Consider the following 20,381-nt stretch of genomic DNA (forward strand, 5'->3'; position numbering starts at 1 on the left):
TCCTTAGTCTCCCACCACCCTCAGAGGACTTGCCCACTTCCCTAGTGACTTGGTCATCCTGCAGCAACAGCGGACTACTGTACTCATTTTGACTTTTGCATTAATGTCTGAAGACCTTGCGCATTGTGATCCACTCTGGAGCTTAGTATCCTGCAAAGGGCCCCACGTGGCACATTTATCCTCTGTACAGTGTCTACTGATTATTTATTTCATTGGTTATTCTTTCTTTGTCTTATTTTGTACATTGTATATATCCTGTATTCATGTAAAAAACTGTATATCTTGCTATTATGTACATTTTTGTAATCTGTGTGTACGCAACTTTGTAAGTCTTACATCTCCATATAACTGCGCCCTTTCACTCACGAGTCTGGTGCGCTTAACAAATGAATAAACAAACAAACAAACAAACAAACAAACAAACAAACAAACAAACAACAAACAAGCTCCTGGGGCTGCATCAATCTGGATTTCGCCCGAGGAACAGTACAGAAATGGCCCCACTTGATCTAAAAAAACAAATGGATGACCCACGGGACTCTGCCAAACCTGCCTTACTTCTACTCTAATACCTATCCGTGACATTTGATCTTGTGGATTATAACATCCTCTGCCACCACCTGACATCGACAGCCAACTTCTCTCCCAATGCAACCTCCTGGATCACATCATTCTTACAAGGTAGGACCATGCAAGTCTCGTCCGACCGATCTTCTGCCTCTCCTACCATCATCCTATGTGGAATCCCACAAGGCTCCTGCATCTCGCCAACTCTCTATAACATATTCACCAGACCCCTCTTTCACAACTTGGACTCATTAGGTATCTCCTACACCAACTATGCGGACGATACTCAGGTCATCCTTCCACTAACGGGTGATTATGAGTCCGACTCCCTAGCCCTCAACACTGTATACACAACTATCCAAGCTTGGATGGCCATGAACGGGCTATGCCTCAACAGTGACAAGACTGAGCTTCTCCTGATTGGCTCCACCGAAACTCTTAAGAAACTCAATAACAAATTCAGCCACTTTACCATTGATAAAATCAAAATCCCAGTCTCTGAATCAGTAAAAACACTCAGAGTATACTTATACTCAAAACACTCTATGTCCAGGCAAGTTAATGCCATCGCCTCTGCCGCAGCATACCAGACCAAACTGCTAAATGCAGCCAGACCATTACTATCCAAGGAAAACTGCCTCACCATTGCCAGATCTATAACAGGGTCAAGACTCAACTACTGTAATGCCCTTTTTGCAGGCACTTCAGTAAGAAATATGGAGAAGCTGCAAATAATCCAAAACAACACCCTATGCGCAGCTCTAGGTATGCCCAGATGGGAACATATATCGGCCGGCAGGATACAGGCACACTGGCTCCCCATCAAAGAACGCATCCTCTTTAAAACCCTCGCTCTAACCCACAAATGTGTCAACCAAACGGCCCCCATCTACCTGTCCCAAAGAATACACAGAGAAACTAGAACACCATACTCTAACCTGCTCACGGTACCCATAATCAAGCGAGTCAGTGCGGGTTTTGCCAGCTTCCCCTTCTTAGCAGCCTTTCAAAGGAGTGCCCTTCCACTGTCCCTAAGAGCTGAAACCTCCCATACAGCCTTCCGCAAAACTGTCAAGACACTACTCTTCACCTAATCCTGACGATGTGCCATCTGTATACTCTGTAATCTGTATACAACGCTATCAATATGCCTGTCTATAATATATGTATCAAGTTTGTAATGATTCTAAATACCATGCACATGTAACTAAGCTCATCACCTGTAACACCGCCTCGATGCCTAAAGGCTGTTTGCGCGTTGTATACATTTAAATAAATACATTTTTAAAAAAGGTATCACCGGCTTTGTTTCATTTTTAGTTTTGTCTATTGAATAGTGCATACCCACTGTCTTTAAGCGGAAACAATTGCATTTTAGTATAGTTAGGAGGGACACAAAGCTTGTGGGTGTTGTTTGACTATTTACCGACCCATTGACTGCATCTGGCCATGCTAATCCCTAAAGCCATTCCCACCCACTACCATCCACTCCCCTCCTAAAACACAAAATTCATCCTCCCAGGATTTCTTTCAGCTAGCTCTATTGTTAGTGGACAATTCCTTTTTGGGGGGATTCTGCTATTCCTTTTATGGGAACCCAAAACTTTTTGATTGTTTTCCCCTTTGGGTCTTGGGATCTCAGACCTCTTTTTGTGGCCAGAAGGACTTCTTTTGAAATCCCTCTGCCACAGCAACCCTTTTTTAGTACATGCTCCTATGGTAGGCTCCCATGACACAGGTGCTTTAAAACACACCATTTTGACCCTAGGGGGTTATATCAACCTACATTGGATTTGGAGAGCGGCTGGTGGCAGCTATAATTTAGTTTTTGCTTCATCAGGGGTGCAATCTGATTTACCGCATTAGTAGCCCAACAAACCGTTTTGCTAGCCACTGAGGTACTAATGTTTTATTTTAATACTTTATCTTGGGAAACGATGAGGCAGGCTCAAAATGGGTGTTGTTCACACAAATGTTCACTCTGATCACAGCCCACAGCCTTCTGTAGTGGTTTGGCTGGTTTAGATGGTTCCCTGGCCTTAGACAGGCCAGTACACATACTGTGGATGGACCTTGTTGTTTGATGGTTTTTGGACCACACTGATTGTCTGGCCACCAAACCCTTTGTTTGCGTACCCCTGTATATGATCACAGGGTGGAATTTTGCTAGCTCATGAATGTTTGAGTCTACCTAGGGGAGACTCTGACACTAACTCAGTTCTGCTGTATTTTTGCTAAAGTCTTGTTGTACTCTAAAGGCTTCCTGATCAAGAATTTTTCGCAAGAAGCTGCTGCATTGTGTTCTTCATGGGACAATTTTCTGCTACTTTGTTTCCACTCTCTGTCCATCAACCCAAAGAAAACTGATTGGACGTCTTCTTGGTGCCATGTTTGATGTTTTTCTTTTACTCCTGGCTTGTGGGTCGCACTCCAAGGCAGGCTGATTACTCTTCTTTGTGGTCTTCTGGGTTGTCGTTGTTCTGGGGTTAAAGTCCTGGTGACTGGGTCCTATAAACCTCTCTTAAAGAGAAGCTCTTGTACTCACCACGTTGTTTTGCTATTCCAAGGTGTATTTCTGGGAACCACCACCATGAGCCCTGGGCCCTGAGTTGGTTGCTTATTCAAGATACTCACCCTCAGGGATCCCTGTGGATCTTGATCAAAGGTTTCTGCAGGCCTCCTCAACCACATTTTTCTGTTTACTTACATTGGCTTCTCATCTTCCTGCGGCTGCTGGGTCTCAGACCTGGCATTCCAGAGAGCACCACCTCTGCCATCCCCTGGTGTTGGTTGCTACCTTCTGTGCACCTTTGGGGTAGAACTGGAACTTACCTTCCTTTTCCAATAAATGCAACTTTGTCTACTGATTTTGTTCCAATGATTCTTACTACCCCAATTTTCTTGAAAGTGATTCAAAAGTACAGACATTGTTCCGGAGTCCTCATTCATGCCAGGGAGATGTAGGCCAAAAGCTATAAATGTAGTAAATGCCACTGATTATATCTGTATTTTAAAGTCTTACATTACACTCCTGTCTATGAAAAATGCCTTCTTAAATTATAGAACTGTAAAGTATTACTGTTGTTTATTTTCTGGGAGTGAATTGAGTCTGGTGCTATAAATCTTAGGTTAAAACATAACACACAGTAAAATATGAGTTCTTATTTGTCCTTATATATATAGACGTGTGATTTATTAACAGTGTATACTTTTGGGTATACCAGTGTTGTGTGTTTTCTTTAATGAACGGTGTGGACTTATTGTACTTCACTATCATCCATCTTCCATTCTTTGAGTTAAGCCTGACTCACTTTCTGGTGAAAAACAGTGTTCAACCTTTGGGTAAGATGGTTACAAAGACCTTGCCAGACGGTTGTGCAAAAATGGCGCTATCATCTATCAAGCAGTAATAGAAAACCTAGTGCTGTAAGGAGTGCACGGGTCATTTCTAAGCAGTCTTCACAGAGCTAATGGCTTAGCTGCAGCTGTAAATGCGCTACTTGTCTAATACAAATAATATTTTAGCCAAATGTGCCTACAGCCACCTGATCTATAAGCACTAAAGTACTGTTAAAAAATAGCACTGGCAAAGCCAACAGTTTTGGATTGTGTATAGGTATTATTCCAAAACATTGGGGTCTTGAAATACCAACTTAATAAAGGCCCTGCGCCTTTGGAAGCGTTGCATGCTTGTGCAGTTATGGGGGCTACCCCTTGCTCCGTTCTGATAGATGAAAAAGGGAACACCTTCTTCACATGTTTAGTAGCGCCACTATAGTAAATGATAATAAGAATTCCGATGAGATTGTTGTCAATGAGTCTTGATGTTTATTAATATAACCTAGTAGCCCTTTTATGAGACACGTGTTTCGGCTAGTGCTATGCCTTTTTCAATCAGGTGTTCCCTTTTTGGTGTATAGGTAATAAGTAAATATTTCCAGGCCCTGCTACCATATGCCCAGGTACTCACACCATGTTCATGCCATGCCATAAGATAACAGGCTAATAGCATTATGGCAAATGCCTTCCTCAAGCCCAGCCAAAAGTCAAAACTGCTCACTTTGTCAATACTTTTCAGGACTGTTGCATATATCTGGGGTGCTTGGGTGTGGCAGGGGATTGAGACGAGGTTGAGCAGATTTATGGAGTAAGGGAATACTCAGTTCTGAAAACAAAAGAAGAGCTATGAGGGAAGCCTGTATTATTAGTGAAATAGCTGTGTAGTAGCACCAGTATCTGTGCACAAGGAAGAAATAGTGCATACTGTCATGTGCTTGGGTAAGGATAAGTTGCTCTCCTTCTTGGATAGAGTTGCATAGGGCCTAATGTCCAACCAAAGATGCAAACATTTTGGAGAGTGGTTATATCAATGCTGCACGACCTCAACAAATTAAAAGACGCTAGAAGCAGCGGTGAAGAATGCCCTTCTTGACCCCCATAAGCATGACAGCCCGAAGAGCCAGAAATGCAAGATGTCAGTCACTGTTTGGACAGCCCCCAAGAGGGCCAGTGACATCCACATATGCAAATAGATATTCTCCCAGACAACCATTCAAACCTTATCCACTGACATCTTCCTTGATAAAGGCACTTCATTGAATATGGATGGAGGTGCCTTGGAAGAATAGGAAGGAGCTGGAGCTGTGACTGACATGCGAGCTGTGCCAGTAGTAGCAGAAGGAAGAAGACATCATCCTGGCAAACCAAGCAAAAGTGGGAGAACAAGAGGAACGGCAGAACATGGAGACAGCAGATTTCACCTGCTTGTTCTAAGGGGGTCCTGTTACCCAAACTCTAAAGTGCAGAGGCTGGGCAGCGGAAAGAAATGCAGTAGAGTTGTCTTTCCCCATGTGAGCCTGACTGCTGTGGTTGCCAAACAGAGAACGTACTGCAGACCGAGGCGAGGAGCAGTTGTCAAGCCGTGGGTCTCAGGAGTGAGAGGGGCTCTATAAATGTGGGGCCGGACAGGAGACTCCTTCACAGAGGAAGGGTGTAGGTCCCTAAGAAGCCAGAAGCAGAAGACTTTGTGGCAGAAGGCGTGGAAGCAGTGCGACCAGCAGTGCAAGTGTCAAAGAAGCCGGTGAGTGAAGCAAGCGTTCTAACACCTTGCCCAAGCATTGCCGGTAACATTATGCAGTTCCCTGTTCACTCACATAAGATTCAAAGTGAGTAGAAGTTGATTATTGTAGCTGAAGAAACCGAACAATGGAAATGTAGCACTCGCGTATAATGTGAAAGTCATTTTTATCGCGTGAGAAGCTAACACTGCTTAAAGCCATTGTTACATTTTTAAAAGACTGTTACTGCTTCAAGGATTGGTCATGTGTCACTAATTAATAAGAGTGAACATTGTAAAGACCTTTACTGGATACCTAACCTTGATAATACAATTGTTAAAACGTGTAACTTGTGAAAACTACACCAAGGAATGGTTGCGTGTGCATAATGGTGATTCCCAAAGGAGGACTGAATTCTATCCTTCACTTTCACACGGGAATACAATAAAGTACCATTATTTAAACTTCAAGATCTATATTAAGAAGTAGTAGTGTATGCCTAATTGTGATTTTTAAAGAAAGACTGAACTCTAATCTTTGCTTTAACGTGGCATACCTTACATTTATAAGAAGTTAGAGTGTACCTGCTATTGAAGAAGAGAACAAGCATTGCCCAAACCAAGAGTCTCCCCATATTAACAGTGAAATCGGCCTTTGTTAGAGTTCAAGAACAATCTAACTGTACTGTGAATTTAATTGGCCTAAGATACAAGGGTACACGCATTACCTGAAACGAAAAGAGTGTCTCCAAAGCTTTTGAGTAATTACTTGGGCTGATAACTGGCAGGCAGAAAGGTGCAGGTAAAGCTGTGGAAGGGAAACTGGTTGCTTGTAAAAGTTATTTTTGAAGTTGACACAATCTGTAGTGCCAGAAACCGTGGAAGACAGAGAGAAGTGAGTCTTAAAGGCAAATCCAGGTTGTTATTGTGGCAGACAGACAAGAGAGGCAAAGAAGCTGCCCCTTTGAAGAGAGTTATTCAGAGGAAGAGTGCCTTGCGTACTTGAAGATATTGATGTACATTAAAGTATATCTTGTCAAAGCCAGTCTAGAAGTAAAAATCACTGAAACTGTGGTATTAGTTCAAAGTGATGAAGTTGTGGTGGCATATCTGGTTGTCGATGGATGCAACATTGTAGGAGTCTAAAGAAAAAGGGGAATACTGTGAGATAAAGGTAATTGGTCCCAGAGTGAATCAACTAGAAGTGAAGTTGTTGAAGTGGAAGTAGCAGCACTGTGAAGTCTGCCTGACAAATATCCCATTGTGAATTCTAAAACTGTAACTTAGAAAATACTAAGTGTTAACCAAGAACTGAATATCATTGCCAGTTGTGGATGTTGCTTTTCTTTTGTACTGTGGCAAGTCTTTTTAAAGAGGTAACAACGCATTGTGGCTGCTATTACCAAGGGTGCTATTTGGGGGAAGTGGAAAGTGGATATTTCACCAGGGAGAAGAGATTTGCTATCCTCGGAACTATTGTTAACACACTATTACATTGACTTTGAAACATCAATAACGAATTTGAAACATTTCTTTCTTTGATTGAACATTGACAGAATTGACCTTGAATCTTGGGGAAGGGAAATCACCCAGGACATTAGAAGGTTGTTCAGAGACTGAGAATGTTGTTCATGGTATGCTTTATTGCCGTATATTTTCTTTGTGTATTTGTTGTGAGGGCCAGTTACCCTGTTTTAGAGTGTTTCCCCTTAGATTTGGTTAGGCAGGGAAATCCACGGCAGAGTAGGGATAGTGAGGCATTTTGATCATATTTCTTTTAAGAATAAAATTTCATATGTTGATAAATCATCAAACAGTTGTACGCGGGGGCGTGGCCTGGGGCACCATCTATGAGGCTGCTCCATTGATGGCCTCCGTTCGAAGCCCGCTTTCGCCTTAGAAATGTAATGGTTCCCGTGTGTGTATTCGGGGTGATGAAGGCACCTCCGACGATCGGAAGGTTTGCAGCATGATCGAGGAAGAGCAGGACTCTTAACGCGCCAGCATCAGCCAGAACGTGGCAGCTACTAAACAGCCCCAGCTATGGGACTTTCCAAGATGGGGTATGGGCCCTGCTGCATGAGGAGGAGTCGCCTCTCCGGTTCCAACTCCCGCTGAATCGGCCTCCGGATGATTTGGAGAGGCCTCCTCACCCCATCAACTAATAGCCACGCTCGCCGCTTACGACTGTGGCTACGCGACAGAGTCTCCGGCAAGTCCTGCAGGCCTGGAGGGATCCTCCTGGTCCATTAGACACACTGATGTGACGGGGGCCCAGAGTGAAGCTAACAAACGATCCTGGGGTCTCGGCCGCCCCGAGCCAGCACTTCCACACAGCGGCAACATCTCTGGCTTCACCAGGCTCTTTGCCTCTGCAGCGGCTCTCCCTAGACGACCACGGTGCGGCAGGGGCATGGACACCCGAGCCTGAGGTCCTCCTCCTTTCAAGCATCCCGCGTTGCGCGGTGTGGTGGTGCCCAGCCCCGGAGCAGGTACGGCTTCTGTAACTGGCCCATATCGAAGCCTCCACGAGCCAGCTCCGGTGCTGGTGAACCATCAGAGGTTCCTTACTGCGGAGGGGATGCAGATATGGACTGCAACTAGCCTAAAGGGTGGAGACGGTGGGAATTGCTGTCTCCTTACACACCTGGGCCCTTGGCCCACTGCAGAACTCTGTCACCTATCCAGATTCGTCGGAAACAGCCTGCTGCGGGCCAGGTTGCTCCCAGGGGTGCGGTGGGTGCTCGAGCGCTTTACAGCACTTTACAATAGCCAGTCCAGAGGAACGCTGCACCTAAAGGCCTTCGGTGCCTAGGCTGGACCCACCACAGACCCGCCGAAGTGAGCAATAAGATACAAAAGTAGGGAGGCACCCTCAAGAGAAACTACTGCCACCAACTTCCTCAGCCCGCGCACTAACATCTGGGCCATTCGGCAAAAACAGCAACCATCTGCTGCCTCAGCAGCCCACTGCTCAGTCGATTTCATCCAGGTGCTTCTCTGCGATTAGCACTAGGGCCACTCTGACCACCTGCACTAATACAAGTGGCCACGCTGCTCGGCAAGACCTCCCCATCGCCCAGCAGCCACAGTTACAGGGAACCCTGCATAACAGTGGGTTACCGCAGTGCCCACCAAGACCATAACAATTTCATTGCTGTAGGCCTCCTCCGCCGCCATCCCGTGGGTTCCCAAAACGCTACCTGGGAAACAATTTTCACAATTGGGTACAACAAATAGTGGAACTGCTCTTCTCGATCCCCTGGAAGACTAATTAAAATAGGATGGAAGCGATGCCCCCCTAATCCAGGGTGCAGCTGTGCTGGTAGGCCGGCCCTGATTCGGCCTCTTCACTTTCTCCACCAGGAACTCACCCTATATCGGCCAGGAAACCTGATGGATCTCCCCCCGGGAGGCGCCCTCAGCAACCCCTGATAACCAGATCTCGGAGGGGGCACCACCACCTGCCCCTGGTCCTAGTACAAAATGGCTCAACACCTTAAAACCTCCAAGAGCGCCAACATAATTATCATCCTGATCCCTTCTGACAAAAGGAAGAGGAAAGACTCACCAAAGTCGCTGCCTCAGTCTTCCTCAGAGAGTGCCGGACAGCTAGCAACCAAGGGAGATATGCAAGCCTTTATGCTCGACATTAAGTTGGAATTTCAATCTTGCATGGCAGAGTTTACCTCTAAGCTTGAGCAAACGGAGCAGCAAATTGTGGAGGTGGAACAGAGAGTGGGGGAAGTGGAGGACCTGACCCAAGAGCACTCGGCGACACTCCGAGAAGTACAGCGAACGTTGCAAACTCTACTCAACAAGAACAAAATCCTGTAATACAAACAGGAAGATCTTGAAAACAGAGCCCAGCGGAACAAATCTTTGCATTCGGATGGGTCCCCTTCTCGGTCCCGGACCAGAACTTAACAGAGCATGCGGGAGACCTGTTTCAGTCCCTCTTGCCTCTCATGGACAAGTCCCAGCACATTTTGGACCGTACTCACAGACTCCGACCAAGGCAGGGGGTGGAATCCGATTCCCCCCAGATGTCATCACCCGGGTCCACTTCTATACGACCAAAGAAGCCATCAGAGCAATAAGCCGCTCCCAAGATGACCTAACTTTCCAAGGGGCCCCCCTTCAGATGTTCCAAGATCTGCCAATGGCAACGATCCAGAAACGAAGAGCCCATAGCCCTTTGACCCTGTTCCTCTGGGACCAGCACATCCAATAACGGTGGCTGTTTCCGACTCCGCTCCAGTTCTCTTATAAAGGGGTGCCCCGGACGATCGCCCACCTGGAAAACGCTGACTCGATCTTGCATCCCAACTCGCCTGGAAACCATGAAGAGGCTTCATCTGGCTCACCAACTGGCTATTCTAAGGAACTTTCTGTAAAACCGAAGCGCTCAACTTGGACAAAGATCCAGAAAGGGCAGAATGTGAGGTGACCCTCCACTGAGTGCCACCATAATGTGGGACAAATCACATCCACTGCTCTGAACATTGACTCCTCTATTCCAGAGGACCTCAGTCAGTTGGACCGGCGCTCGCTGACACGCCTGGGGACACACGAAAGCTTCCCATCTGATGCAGTCTTCGCACGACCCATGCCTAACTCCAAGGTGGATGTCACCTCTGATCCCTTGGAGAGATCCACAAATTGTTTTAGCCCACTTGGCTAAGGGAAATGCTGAGGGAGAAAAATCGTCTTCCCACAATTTTCTTGTTACGGCCTCCCATTGGAGGCTTATGTTAAAACCCTGGTTGCACGATGTTATCAAGATAACGGAACCCTCGATGGCGGCTTAATCATACTCGGCCCTAACCCCGTCCTCAGGTCACATCGATGCCCCTGGCACGGCCCTGCCACACCAGAAATTGAAGTTTGTTTCCTTGAACATTTGGGGTCTGAACTCCCCCTCCAAATGAAAATCAACCCTACAGCGCCTGCAGGAAGTGGAAAGCTCAGTGGTCTTCTTGCAGGAAACACACCTAATGCCAGCGGATTTTACACGCCTCCGGAACAAGAATTTCCAGCTTCAATGTCTGGCCTCTAATGGAACTAAAAAAGTGGGTACAGCAATTCTCTTCTCTACAAAGGTACGACCACAGATTTTGGATATGCTACTGTGCCCAGAAAGTCGCTATATAGCAATCAAGTGCTGTATACATGGGCAACTCTACTCCCTCATTTTGGTTTACGCTCCAAATGACGGTCAGGAGACGTTCTGCACAGTAGTAGGCAAAACCCTCCTCCCTTTTGTTGAAGGCCAAATTGCCATTGGAGGAGACTTCAACGGGGTCCCGTACCCTACAGGAGACAGATCTCATCCCTCATCTCCCAGAGACTTTAAGCTTGCTATGAGCCTTCTTCAGCTATTTTGAACCCAGGGGTGGTGGACACGTGGAGAGTGCTTCACCCCAACGAGAAAGACTTCTCTTTCTTTTCACATATGCACAGAACTTTCTCCTGAATCGACCTCCTAGTGGCCTCCCCACAAATCCTGGCCTTTGTTTACGATGTAACAATACCACATGCTGTTGTTCCACACAATTTAGAAGATACAGTGCCAACGGCAGCTCCACTGGCATGGCAATTCCTCCAGTGTCACTGGGTTGCTAGGCTAAACACCAGCGGCCTGAACTTATGTCTTAGCTGCCAAGCAGTAAACCATTGCGAGCTGCGAGAAAGATCTATCACAAGATCACCAAAGCAAAAAATACCAGGAGGGGCTTTGGGATTCACTGAACAGGGCAATAGATAATGGGAATGTGAAGGGGTTCTGGGAGATAATGAGTACGGGACGACCAATGGAACAGAAACAACTTCAGGGAGCCATCCCAAAAGACACTTGGAAAACATTTTTTTAAGAGTCTATGGGCCTCATTACGATCCAGGCGGGAGGGGGTTAACGGCGCCGGTAGAGGTGCCAGTGCCGTTAACCCCCTACCACCTCATTACGAGGTCTGCTTGCGGGTCCCGCTAAGGACGCCTTGTACAACCAGGCGTCCTTAGCGGGTCCTGCGAGCAGACCAGGATGCTAACAACAGGCCCGTCATTAACGGGCCCGTTGTTTGCATCCTCCCCATTTCCATTGAGCCCTGGGGGGGCTCAAATGGGAATGGGGATGTACCAGGTCCGAGTTCCTTGAATGGGGAAATACCGGGCCCTCCAAGGTCAGAATGGCCCGGTATTTCCCCATTCAGGGAACCCAGACCGGTGCCCGGTATGGGGGTAGCCATGCTGGTAAAAGCAGCATGGCTACCTCCATTGTCGTAATGAGGCCCAATGTCTGGAGAATAAACCCTGTGGGGTTGGTGATACAAATATTTTAGTTCTGGAGCCAGGTGTCTTCCAAATAACCATCGGGGAAGGGAAAGACAGGTTGGCTCTGGAGAGACAGAAAGAAAGGAAAGGCCCCGGGCCTGAATACGACTCTCAACTTTTTTGCCAACGAACCATTGATTTGGGTCCCATACCTAACTAGACTCTTTAATGAAGTTCTATAACTGATCAGAGCCCCTGCATCCTGGTCCTAGTCCTAGTCCTGGGTCATAGTACCCAACTACAGGCCAATCTCCCTTCTGGATGTGTAGGGGTAACATTTTTGCCAAAGCTATTCTGAGACATCTTGAGGCTTGGGTGGAGGATGATGGAGACCTGAACCGCCTACAGGCGGGATTTTAAAAGGGTATTAGCACAGTGGACCAGTGCATGAGATTACGCCTGATCTGTGATAAATACGCCATCTCGAGTAAAATGCCTGTTTATGTTGTCTTCATAGATCTAGAGACGCCTTTGATACAGTCCCGAGGGCAGGGCTGTGGACAATCCTGATGGAATTGGGCACCCCGAAGGAGTTATTGAATGCCATTAAATGCAATTCTGTCACTTCATGTGGGCTATGGTGCCAGGATCCGCTGGGACAATGTCCAACATGGTGCAAATTGAGATGGGTTGCACCAGGGTTGTGTCCTGGCCCCCCTACTCTTCTGTTTGTCTATAAATGGAGTAATTATTGACCTACTGAAAGCCTCTACGAATGCTCCATCGTTAGCAACAGATGAAGTCCCGGTTTTGGTGTTCGTGGATGATGCAGTCTAACTATCAATGACCTCTGTGGGACTACACCACCAGTTGGACATTTTTACAAACTTTTGTCGGAAAATGGTCTAGCAATCAATACCCAGAAGACCAAGGCCATGGTTGTTAGAGTTAATAGGGCAAATAAACATCCCAAAATCAGCCTTGACTTGGGGGAAGTACCCATTGAACAGGTCCATACGTATGATTACTTGGGCCTTAGAATTAAACAGGACTGCACCTGGAAGGAATAGCTGGAGAAAGCTAGCCTGACTTTAACCAGGTACAGTGGTGCCATAGTCAAATGTGCCAGAGAACATGGGGGTGGGTCAGCGAGTGTGGTCCTAGAGGCTTATAAAGCCCTGGCACAACAGGCAGCACTCTATGGTGCCGAGTTGTGGTTTCTGGTCTAACAACTCACACTTGTCAGCCATAGAAAAGAAATTCCTAAAGAACCTATTGGGCCTACATATTTCCGCTGTGAATTTTCAAATCAGCCTTGAACTAGATTTACAGCCAATTGATAAAGTGTGTAGGGCAAAACCAGTGTTTTATTGGGTAAGGCTCTGGGCCAACGGGAACCTATTCAAGTATCGAGAGGCAATGGGGGATTTAATGACACAGGAAGGAGCCATGACCCTGCCATGGCTCCTATTTTTAAAGGATTAACTCCAAGCACTTGGGCTTTATGACTTTTGGTCTAACTTGAATACCATTGGTGGTGATGTTAAGGATAATGTGCAGTGTGCACTCATGGCCACAAGGGACGCTGAAATTGGTAGGAAACTGTTGACTTCGACCCAGATTTATATATTTGAATCCCTGAAGTAAAATTAGGGCTATGAAAATTATTTGGACCAAATGCATCCGAAGCAGATGAGATCTCTCTTTACCAAAGCACGTCTTGGCATACTTCCTCTCGCAGATCCGAGGTCCAGATGGGACTCTAATGTTACCCCTATCTGTCTTTACTGCCCGGATAGTGTGGAAGATATGGTCCATTTCGTATTGGTCTGTCCTAAATATGGTGATCTAAGAAAAGGATCCTTAAAACCTCTTTTTTTTGTGCTCAGTTAACAACACCACTCCGGCCATAACATTGTGCTTAGCAGACAAGGATCAACTTGCCATTTTTGCAATGTGATGGTATTTACTTTCGGCATGGCGAAGAAGATCTAAATATGTAATTTAGTCAAAGGTACTAGGGTGGGCCCAGGGGTGTTATAGTATCTACATGAACCCCCTCTGTAGGTGAAGCAGAGGGGTCCGCTGATCAAAAGTGTCACCTGTTCTCACCTGTTCCAACTGAATTAATTTGATTGTCATATGTGTCCTTGTTGGGCCCTGTAATCCTGGAAGCACTCTATGCACACTGTCACTTTTGTAATTGCACTAATGATTATTGTTTGCTGAATATGCAGGAATTGCTTCCAAACAGGTGAAATTCATCTGATGTCTGCTCATGCATCTTTGCTTTTTTATGTGATTTCTTTTCAGATCTCACAGTGATTTTAACATTGACTTCATTGGGCCCTTTATATGAAATCACTTTATGCACATTTGCACTTTTGTGAATTTTATTTATGATCATTTTCTGCTATAACCACAATGATCTTCCCAAGTGGGCGAAAATTGTTTGAAGCTTGTTTATGTATCGTTTCAGATCTTTGTGATTTTATTTGATCCCACAATGATTTTAACACTGTGTTTTAGTAACTTTTATGTTTTGGCTTTTATGGTAAACCTACCGAAATAAAGCATGAATGAATGATATGTGATTTAGTATTTGGGTTAAGGTTTTTACCTAAGACAGAATCATGGTAATTAAAACTTATTCTGTCTAGGTGACTTTTCATAGAATGTTCTTTGGATGTTCTAATGGGAGGGACTTGCACAGTGACAGCATGCTATTAGATATTTGGGAATTATCGGATTCTCATTCTCATAAGAAGATGAATACCGCGTTTCTCCGAAGGGAGTTACCACTTCCCCCTGACAACCATCTCCTCCCATGTGATGCTCCCTCCTGATGCCACCTCCAAGGTCAGGATCAGGTAGCAACTGCCTTCCCCTCTCCACATGGGAGGAGGTTTTAGGCTGGGGTTCAGTAATGACTATGCAGGATTCATCACACTTGGCAGGACAGGAGATGGACAATAAACATTCCCGGTGGCTGCACAGTTAACAAAGGCCTGTAATGACTAATGTAAAGTGTTTCATTGTTAGCACCTAAGCCTACATGTTAAGGCAATTCAAATTGTGATGGGGTGTTAGTACTTGCATGCCAGGGGAGGGATTGGAAAGGTAGGGGGGGGGGAGACAGCTAATTCTCACTGCAGTTCTTAAGTGTGTGGTTTCAGACGCAAAGGGGAGAGTTAACTTCTTGTAACATTGAAGCAGCAATACGCTAGTATCCTTAGAATGTGTAAATAAGTTAGATGCCCCCATAAAGGTAAGATTACACTCCTCGAACAATATCTGAAATAACCGCCTCTTCCAACATTTGAATGGATTGCCCCACACCCCGAAATTTTTAGCCCAGTTGCACCCCTACCAGCAGCATCGAACTGGGACAAAATAAAGGCCTGACACCACTACAACTGTCCCAAAGTTGTGAATTGTTTTTCATTACTTTTTGCGATAAACTGTTTGAGTCGTACTTAGGGGCACATTTTTGGTACAATTTGAGTAAACAGGAAATTTTAATCAGGATTAAGTTAATACAAGTGAACAAACCTTCCATCATCTCAGTGCATCATCAGTTGTCCTACAAAAGTGGCCCACATTTGCCAAATCAACCAGCCCTATATCCCAAACTGACCCTCTACCCAATCGGGAATGCAAACTAATTTTTTACTCCATAAAATAAAATTTTTGGCCCAATTTTTAAAAGTAATAAGTACAATATAATACCTCAAAAAACTAGCTCTAAACTACCCACTTGTCAAATAATATACTCCAAGCCCTGTGATTGAGCATATCAGTGGCCCATACATGCATTTCCAGCACTAAGATATCAGTATATATGCTTTGGAAGACGGTCGTTGTGAAATGAATTTATGGTGCTGAAAAAATAGTGTAACTTGAGGCAAATTCGGGTCAAGGATTTTTTAATGTCCCTTAACTGCGGGATCCTATGAAGTCTTAAGTGTGTTTTTTTTTTGGCAGCTGCAGAAGAAGCACTCTGTGCGGATGGGCCTTTAATCACCTTAACCCAAACAGGCTCACCACTTAAGAAGCAAGTGCACGTTTGTACTTAAAGCAAGTTTACTGTACAATCGTCCAGGTAGGGGGCCAGATGACGCTGTAGAGTCAAACTATCCCAAGTCTCCCTGAACCACACAAGCTGACACATTACATACATTTTTGCAACAGTTAATACACTCCCATATATTTTATTGCAAACCACCCTCCCTATGTGTTTGGTTAAACCCTACACAAATAAATCCAATCTTTCTCCAAATCCCCCGTTCTCATTGGTTGCAGTTATCTTAATTACCATCTTCAGCTCATGTGTACAACACACCCGTTTTTAGCATTTGTCCTGGCCAGGTCATGACATCATCATACAGTTAGACATTCACATAAAAACATAATTCACTACAAGTCCCAGCTCGTCTGAGACCTCCTAAACCTAAATGTAATTGCACATGGCTTGCACAAGTACTTCAAATGACATGAGGAGGGGCAGAATAAACAGGTTCCATTTGAACTGTCGGTAACTATTTCACCCACCCCGACTGACTGGCGTCTCTGGAACTTTCTAAACTAAACGACTACCAATTCAGCAAGAATCGCACATCCTGAGGAAACAATGAAACCCATCAGTATCGGTCACTCTGGCCTTGAGCATCACTTCACCCCATGTTTATTGTTGGTCAAAAGGAAATGGCCAGATCCCTCTGCAAGCTTGCATGCACTTAAAAAGATTACTTCTCCCTTTGCAATACTACCAAGCCATAGAAACTCTGGCTGGTTTGTTGGCTGACCATCTGCTCGGTTAATCGTTACTTTTCCGTCAGCCTCCAACCCTGTCAAACCAGTTGTTCCCGGTCGCTCAGAATTCATCTCACGGACCCCTGACTGCAGAGGTTTAACAATTTTATAAAGAGAGCACTTTATATGTAGATTTATAAATTCCCTGTGCATGTATATCACTGTGCATGTATGTGTAATAACTACTGTGTCTTCGCAGTGGGTTCTCCATGACAAGTCCCCTTTTTTGCATGCGCAGCATGAAACTCCTTGTGTCCCAGCTTCTAGGCACTTCTTTGCACACCATATCTAGATTGAGTTTTTATTTCATTAGTGAGTTTGACATTTATCTTCCTTTGCCGCGTGAAATTCTTAAATGTATCAATTTAAACACAAAGTAACACTTACCGTAACACATATCCCATTCTCATTAACTACGCTTGATACATATAAAACTGCAACATCGCCCCATCTTCGCCGCTCCCTCAATCACAAATATGGCATGCGCAACATGAACCCCTCTATCTTGGTGGGACCTTTCCTGACTACCCCAACAACTGTCAGAGGGTGCAATGCAGCCGAGTAGTTGCTGGCTTGCTTGTTTGCGCCTTGGTATTCACAGGACATCCACATCCAGGATCCAACATCCTCGGAAGGCCTTGATTGTAAATAGCAGATCAATGGAGATCTACCAGTTCCTGGCAACCAATAAATAAAGATGTTGTCCGGTAAATTAGAATGGGATGGAATTCGTTGTGGGTGCATGGGATTTTGTGATTATGATGTTACTCGTAATAATGGCCTGGAACATTCTAACTTCACTTCCCGCTCAGATACTATAGTGGTGGTAATTACCACTCACATGGCAAGCTTTTGAGCAAACATGGCCATGAGTATCAGGAGTTGGAAATCAATTAGATTTAGGATAGTCGTAATGCTGCACACGTTTATGCCAGTGTCTGTGGCTCAGTGGACTAATGCATCCACTCCAGGGGCCTGTGTTTGACCTCGTGGTCACAGGTTCGTATCCTGACAGGTCCACTCAGCCCTTCATCCTTCTGAGGTCGATGAAATGAGTACCATTAAGTTGGGTAACAATAAACATCTGTTATCTGTCAGGCCAAGAAGCGCCTCTGGGGGTGAACGAGCACTCTACAAATGCACCTGTTATGTTTACCCCGAAAAGTATCAAGGTTATTCGTCATTTGGACCTTGAAATGTTTTGGACTACAACTATCATCATATTTCACCATGGACTGTGCTGGCAAGGGATCAAGGAAGTTGGCATCCTAAACAACTGGAGGGACACATAATGAATACCCAGCGGAAAAGGCTTATCTTGACAAGTCACAGAGGGCGTCTTTGGGTAAATTAAAGGGTGCCAGCTGTCTGAGCACTCGTTAAGAATGTATTGAAGGAAGTTATTATGTAACTGTTATCTCCCCATCCTTCATGCCTCCCCTGCCCACTTGCCCATTCAACCTCACACTCTGCAACCAAGGAACACAGCTTGAGAGAATAAACCCTAAAATGACCTGAGCAACGTCTAATTGCAGAGAGAGGTACGATTACTCCAAATAACCACGCAGTTGTGTACAACAAAACTTACTAAGAGTTTGCTGTGCGCAGACACTTTTAAGGATCTCAACACTGTAGGCGGGGGCACAATGAGCAGTTCTAGGCATTACCCCCTCTCCACATATATGAGCGCTAAATTGCAGGATCTGAAAATGCCACTGCTTAAACGCGTCCATCATTATTAATTGCAAGTGTATGTATCCCAAAGCATTTGTCCGATGGCCCCTAACGGGCAGGCCCTTTCATCATCTGTCATTATATGATCTAGCAGAATTACGCCCTTTGAACAAGAAGTCGAAGAGCAAATCAACAGCATTAGCACCTGCAGACTTGAAGTGCATTGATTGGAAGCAAGAAAAGGTAGAGCCTTTGAAGTTTCACATACCTGTGTTAAACATGTAGAGATCATCAACAACTTTGCCGTCTTGAATGCCACCAAAAACAAATATAAATTCACCCACGACTGCTGCGCTGTGCTTGAGGGTGCGAGGGGCAATCCCACTGGTGCTTAGTTTCTGCCAGGTTAAACTACCTATTATTTGGACCAAAGACACAAAGTATTAGTGAAATGCTGAGGAGTTACAAAACTGCTACACTTTTACCAGAATTTAAATTACTGAGCTTGTTTCCTTACACCATGGTTTTTGTGTGTAAAATCTGTTTTTTATTTTGAGAATCTTCACAGACATACATAGCTTTTTTACTTCATCGGGGTGAGCCCCATTTTTAGACTTTACTTGTTTTTTAGTTGCTTTTAAACATTGAAACTTTCCCCAATAGCCTTGTGGCTGAACTTGGCCATTTCCCCTCCCTCGCCACCCCCCCCTGATGTACTCTCTTTCTTTAGGTTTCAACCGCGTGGTTATCACAAACCTTTTAGAGCAAGATCATTAGTGTGAAAACTAGATGGTGACACTCTTCTTCTAAGTCGGTATTGGTTAGTACCCCCACTCAACTGGATACCTCTCCCTTTTTGTGAGTGCTAGTTCACATCTATGCTGTGTGGGGGGGCATGGCACGGAGGGGGGCTAGGAATATATAAGATGATATGGGGGGTTGCTCCTAGTTCTAGCAGTTCCCAGTAACGTTCCCCCCTTGCAGCGTCCATTCTTGGTTGACGTTTCAAAGCGGTGCGTTCTAGTAGGCATGTTTTTGAGAGGAGTGTGGGCCATTCTGCTGTGGTGGGTGGTGTGGTAGCCTTCCAGTGAATGATCAGTAGTTTGCACGTGGTAAAGAGCATTAGTCCCATTAGTCTGCACGTCAGTGCATCTGGGTGCCATTCATTGTCGTCTACTCCAAGCAGCATAGTAGTGGGAGTGTATGATTTATCCGCTCCATCTATGTCTGAGATCTGCTGATGTATCATGCACCACAATGGGGTGAGCGCGGGGCACGACCACAGTACATGACCCATGGTGCCTAAGTTGTTGCAGCCTCTCCAGCATGTCGCTGGGAGAGAAAGGCCCATTCTATAAAGCTTGCTCGGGGTGTAATATATGCGTTGTTTATTGGATTTCCCTATTTTCGAGGTTCAGAGAGACTGTCAGGATAGCCATGAAATAGTCGTATATATTTGGCATGTCAACCGGCATACCCAGGTCTTCTGTCCATGCTGTCACCAGTCTTTAGTTCCTACTCATGTTGTTGGGTACTGACATATTATAAAATGTGTGAAGGTGTGGGAAGGAGGTAAGATGTTGTTCCATTTCCAATTCTCATGGGACAAGGGGGTCTGACGGGTTTCTGCCGTTGTGTGTTTGAGGATTGTTGCTTGTATTGTGTGGTATTGGAGCCACACGCCCTGGTCTGGGCCCAATATGTGTCATGTCGCTTGAAATTGTAGTAGGTTTTCCCCTTCACATATGTCCATGATCCTCATGTTTGTCCATTCTACATCTTGTCTGGGGTGTATGTTTTGCTTATGCCCATATACCAGTACCGCCCGGATTCTTGGCCATGATGGTGTCTTTTGTATTGGGACCCCTTGTGCGGCTCATAGCTCATGCCATTGTCTAAGTGTTGGTCCTAAGATCGGGTGCAACTTGAGTTTTTGTGGGAGTTTAGTCGGTGGAATGTTCAAAGTTTCTATAGGGGACAGCAGGGTCATTAGGGCCAGTTC

General features: G+C 45.3%; 1 protein-coding gene across 1 annotated transcript in view; it reads right to left on the reverse strand.

Annotated features, from left to right (window-relative positions):
- The window catches only part of LOC138510182 (kelch domain-containing protein 3-like), a 1,131,537-nt gene that overhangs the window by 778,432 nt on the left and 332,724 nt on the right, over positions 1-20,381 (reverse strand). Inside the window, exon 7 of the mRNA XM_069625668.1 lies at positions 18,648-18,790. Coding sequence (XP_069481769.1) covers positions 18,648-18,790 — 143 coding nt within the window. The remainder of the gene's footprint in view (positions 1-18,647; positions 18,791-20,381) is intronic.

The sequence above is a fragment of the Ambystoma mexicanum genome, chromosome 6p, assembly GCF_040938575.1.
Source record: "Ambystoma mexicanum isolate Mex_15411 chromosome 6p, UKY_AmexF1_1, whole genome shotgun sequence".
NCBI lineage: Eukaryota > Metazoa > Chordata > Amphibia > Caudata > Ambystomatidae > Ambystoma > Ambystoma mexicanum.